This window comes from Cebus imitator, unplaced genomic scaffold, assembly GCF_001604975.1.
Source record: "Cebus imitator isolate Cc_AM_T3 unplaced genomic scaffold, Cebus_imitator-1.0 Scaffold103, whole genome shotgun sequence".
In the NCBI taxonomy this organism is placed as follows: Eukaryota; Metazoa; Chordata; class Mammalia; order Primates; family Cebidae; genus Cebus; species Cebus imitator.
Window position 1 is genome coordinate 138361 of NW_016107418.1, and position 3558 is coordinate 141918.

Sequence of the window (3558 nt, forward strand, 5' to 3'; positions counted from 1 at the left end):
TTGAGACTGAGTCTTGCTCTGTCACCCAGGCTGGAGTGCAGTGGCGCGATCTCAGCTCACTGCAACCTCTGCCTCCTGGGTTCAAGTAATTGTCCTGCCTCAGCCTCCTGAGTAGCTGGGATTACATGTGCATGCCACCTCATTCTGCTAATTTTTGTATTTTTAGTAGAGACAGGGTTGCACCATGTTGGTCAGGAGGCTGGTCTCAAACTCCTGACGTCATGATTCGCTTGCCTCGGCATCCCAAAGTGCTAGGATTACAGGTGTGAGCCACTGCGCCTGGCCACCATTGTGAATTTCTGGAAGACTTAATATCTATGGGTTACACTTGAGAAACATTGCTCAATAGAATATGATACATATGGATGTGAATTTTAAATACCTTTTCAAATAATTTAAGAGTTTCAGTATTTGTAAGTTTTTTTCTATCTGAATTAGGCTTAGAGTGTGGCATCAAACTATAACTCTGAAGTAGATAACCCATTTCCCTTTAATGTGTTAATTTTTTAAAGAAATCAAAGTTTTACATGCACATTATTTTAAAAGTGTCATGAAAAGCAGCATGTCTCTTCTTAGAGGAATATATTTGTTTTGGTTCCTCATACTTCTTGAATAACGTATAAGTTGCAACTTTAAAAATAAGTTGCAACTTTAAAAATAAACTTTACTGAAGTAAAACATAAATTGAGAAAAGTATACAAATCATAAATGTTTAGGCTTAATGAATTTTCACAAAGTGAATGTGTTACCTCATCTAGACCAAGAAATAAAATACTATGAGCACCCCAGGAGGCCGCACCCCTAATAGTGACCTCTATCCTGATTTCTAGCACCATTTATTAGCTTGGCTTGTTTTTGGACTTTATACATAAATTATTTCCTACAGTGGATACTCTTCTGGCATCTTTTTCACAACATAGGTCTGTGAAACTCATCTGCACGGTTGCATCCAACAGTATTTCATTCTCACTGCTGGGTAGCATGGAATCAACAGTTTATCCATTCTGTTAATGATAGAAATTTGAGTTGATTCCATTTTGGAGCTATTACGAATAGTGCTTTTTTATTCTTGGCCTTTGGATACACATATGTACACACTTGGGCAAAATTCCAGGAGTAGAGTTGACTGGGTTAGAAGGTATCCATATTGCCAAATAGTTTTTCAAAGTGGCCTTGCCAATTTGTTCTTCTGAAAGCACAGTACCGGATTTATCAACATTAGATTTTAAAAGATAAGATTTTATTTTCCTTAACCTCTCTATCCCCTTCTACTTTGATATTTTGAGTTCTTCAGTTGCATAAAACAATTGTAACTGAAAATCACAAATATTTGCTCTCCCATGAATTTTTGAAAGTAGCTTTTGTCCATTTGTGATAAGAGTACACCTGCTAAACACCTCCTCTCACAACTGTGTTATTCAGAAAAGAAAGAGGTCCTCTTTTATTCAGAGAGTAAATGCACAGAATTTAAATTTGTGCCACATCATGACCAGGTAGTGTTCACAAGCGAAAAAAACTCCAATAGGATTAACAATGTGATAGAAGACAGAGTAAGGTAAAATTACTGATATAAGAATAACATACTGGAAGAAAGGCATCTTTACCATGTGTATAATCTGTATTAGGGCAGGGATAGCTGCTTAAAATATCAGTCTCAGAATTTCCATGGCTTACTTAGCATGAGAGAAGTTTATTTCTTGTTCACCTAATAGTCCAGTGTAGGTTTTCTTTGTAAGTAGGGTGGCTTTCCTGTATGTACATAGGATATGGAGGTCCAGGCTGCATTTATCCTCTGGCTCTGCCGTCCCTTAGGATCTTGGAGATGTCTGCATTTTGCCAGAGTGGGAGAGAAATGGTGGAGAAATAACTTGTGCTTCTACGAATAAAAGTCTTCTTACAGAAAGGACAGTTGTGGCCTCTGCTTACATTCAGTTGGTGGGAACTTCACGTGGAAGTCACCCCTAGGTGTAAGTGGGCTGGGGAGTATAGTCCCTGGCTGAGCACTTGTCCTGTAGTGCCAAGTCCACAGGAACTTGAGGGAGCATGGGGTTTTGATGGATAGCTAGCTAGCCATGTCTGCTGTACTGTCTCCTTGAGGATAAGATCAGAATAATTAATATTCATTAAGTGGGGACAGTTTTGCTTCTGTTAAGGTGCAAATTATGTTAAGTGGTGAATTTTCATATGGAAATTAGTTTAGACCTAAAACTAAATGGCTTTCTTGCCTCCTTTGGTACTGCATAGTTGTGTGATTCATTTTAATTTCCTTATACTTTATAGTTAGGTCACCTCTCAGTGAAACCTAGAAACTACCATATTTATATCAATTTTGCAAATCACTAAGAAAGAAAATACTCAGGCTATGATGTGCCATTGGTTGTAAACATTGTTTACGTTTGATTTAACACCTTCTCCATCTTTTTTCTCCTTCTCCTTTCCTCTAGTTTGAAATTGGCACAATGGAAGAAGCTGGAATTTGTGGGCTAGGGGTAAAGGCAGATATGTTGTGTAACTCTCAATCAAATGATATTCTTCAACATCAAGACTCAAATTGTGGCGGCACAAGTAACAAGCATTCATTGGAAGAGGATGAAGGCAGTGACTTTATAACAGAGAACAGGAATTTGGTGAGCCCAGCGTACTGCAAAGAAGAGTCGAGAGAGGAAATCCCTGGTGGAGAAGCTCGAACAGATCCCCCTGATGGTCAGCAAGATTCGGAGTGCAACAGGAACAAAGAAAAAACCTTAGGTAATAATCTGTTCAGTGGTTGGACAATTCACATGCTAATCATTTTTCTTATGTTTTCTGCAGCCCAGATGATTTTGATCACAGCCACTTTAGAGATGCTTAGCCAACACACCTGGTGTCTCTCGTGAGGTCAGTCCATGTGTCTGCTGCAGTTATGTGCAGGAGGCGAAAACAGCAGAGAGGACGCTTAGTTTTTATTTTCTAAATAATCAAGAATTCGCTAATTTTTAAATTTTTTTGTAGAGGCAGGGTCTCACTGTGTTGCCCAGGCTGGTCTCAAACTCCTAAGCTCAAGCAGTCCTCTCCTGCCTCGACCTCCCAAAGTGCTGAGATTTCAGGTGTGAGCCACCATTCCTGGCCACACTACAGTTATTTCTTATCATATTCAGTAATCATGTTTAATCGTCTCTTAAAGGGCTTGGGTTAAATGAGAGAAGATTTCATTAATAAAATTTTATGTGAGTAGAAAAGCATTCCTTTTTGAAGTCAGCCTTTTTCCCCCATAGCGGTCTGTATGTCTGAGTTATTTTAAGATACATATTTTTATGCAATATCTTACATATAAGAATGAATATTTAAAAAATTAAAATGGTACCTGTTAAGCTGGTACCCAGCTTAAGAAATAAAAGATTACCCTTTATTTTGAAATGCCATTTGTCCCCTCCTATCTCAGCCCCTCTTTGCCAGAGTCCTTACAGTATTGTTAAGGTCTTTTTCCCATGGGAAGAGCTATCTTGTCATCCTTTAGTTAGTTAACCTTAGTTAACACATGGAATATACTTAGTAAAGCATAAGTTTTTTTTTTTTTTT

At 38.3% G+C, this 3558-nt stretch overlaps 1 protein-coding gene across 5 annotated transcripts in view; it reads left to right on the forward strand.

Moving 5' to 3' along the window:
- Nucleotides 1–3558, forward strand: part of TXLNG (taxilin gamma) — a 59727-nt gene that overhangs the window by 30231 nt on the left and 25938 nt on the right. For all 5 annotated transcript variants that reach the window (XM_037741677.1, XM_017537470.2, XM_017537471.2 and 2 more), the window contains one exon: nucleotides 2445–2748. In XM_037741677.1, coding sequence (XP_037597605.1) covers nucleotides 2445–2748 — 304 coding nt within the window. The remainder of the gene's footprint in view (nucleotides 1–2444; nucleotides 2749–3558) is intronic.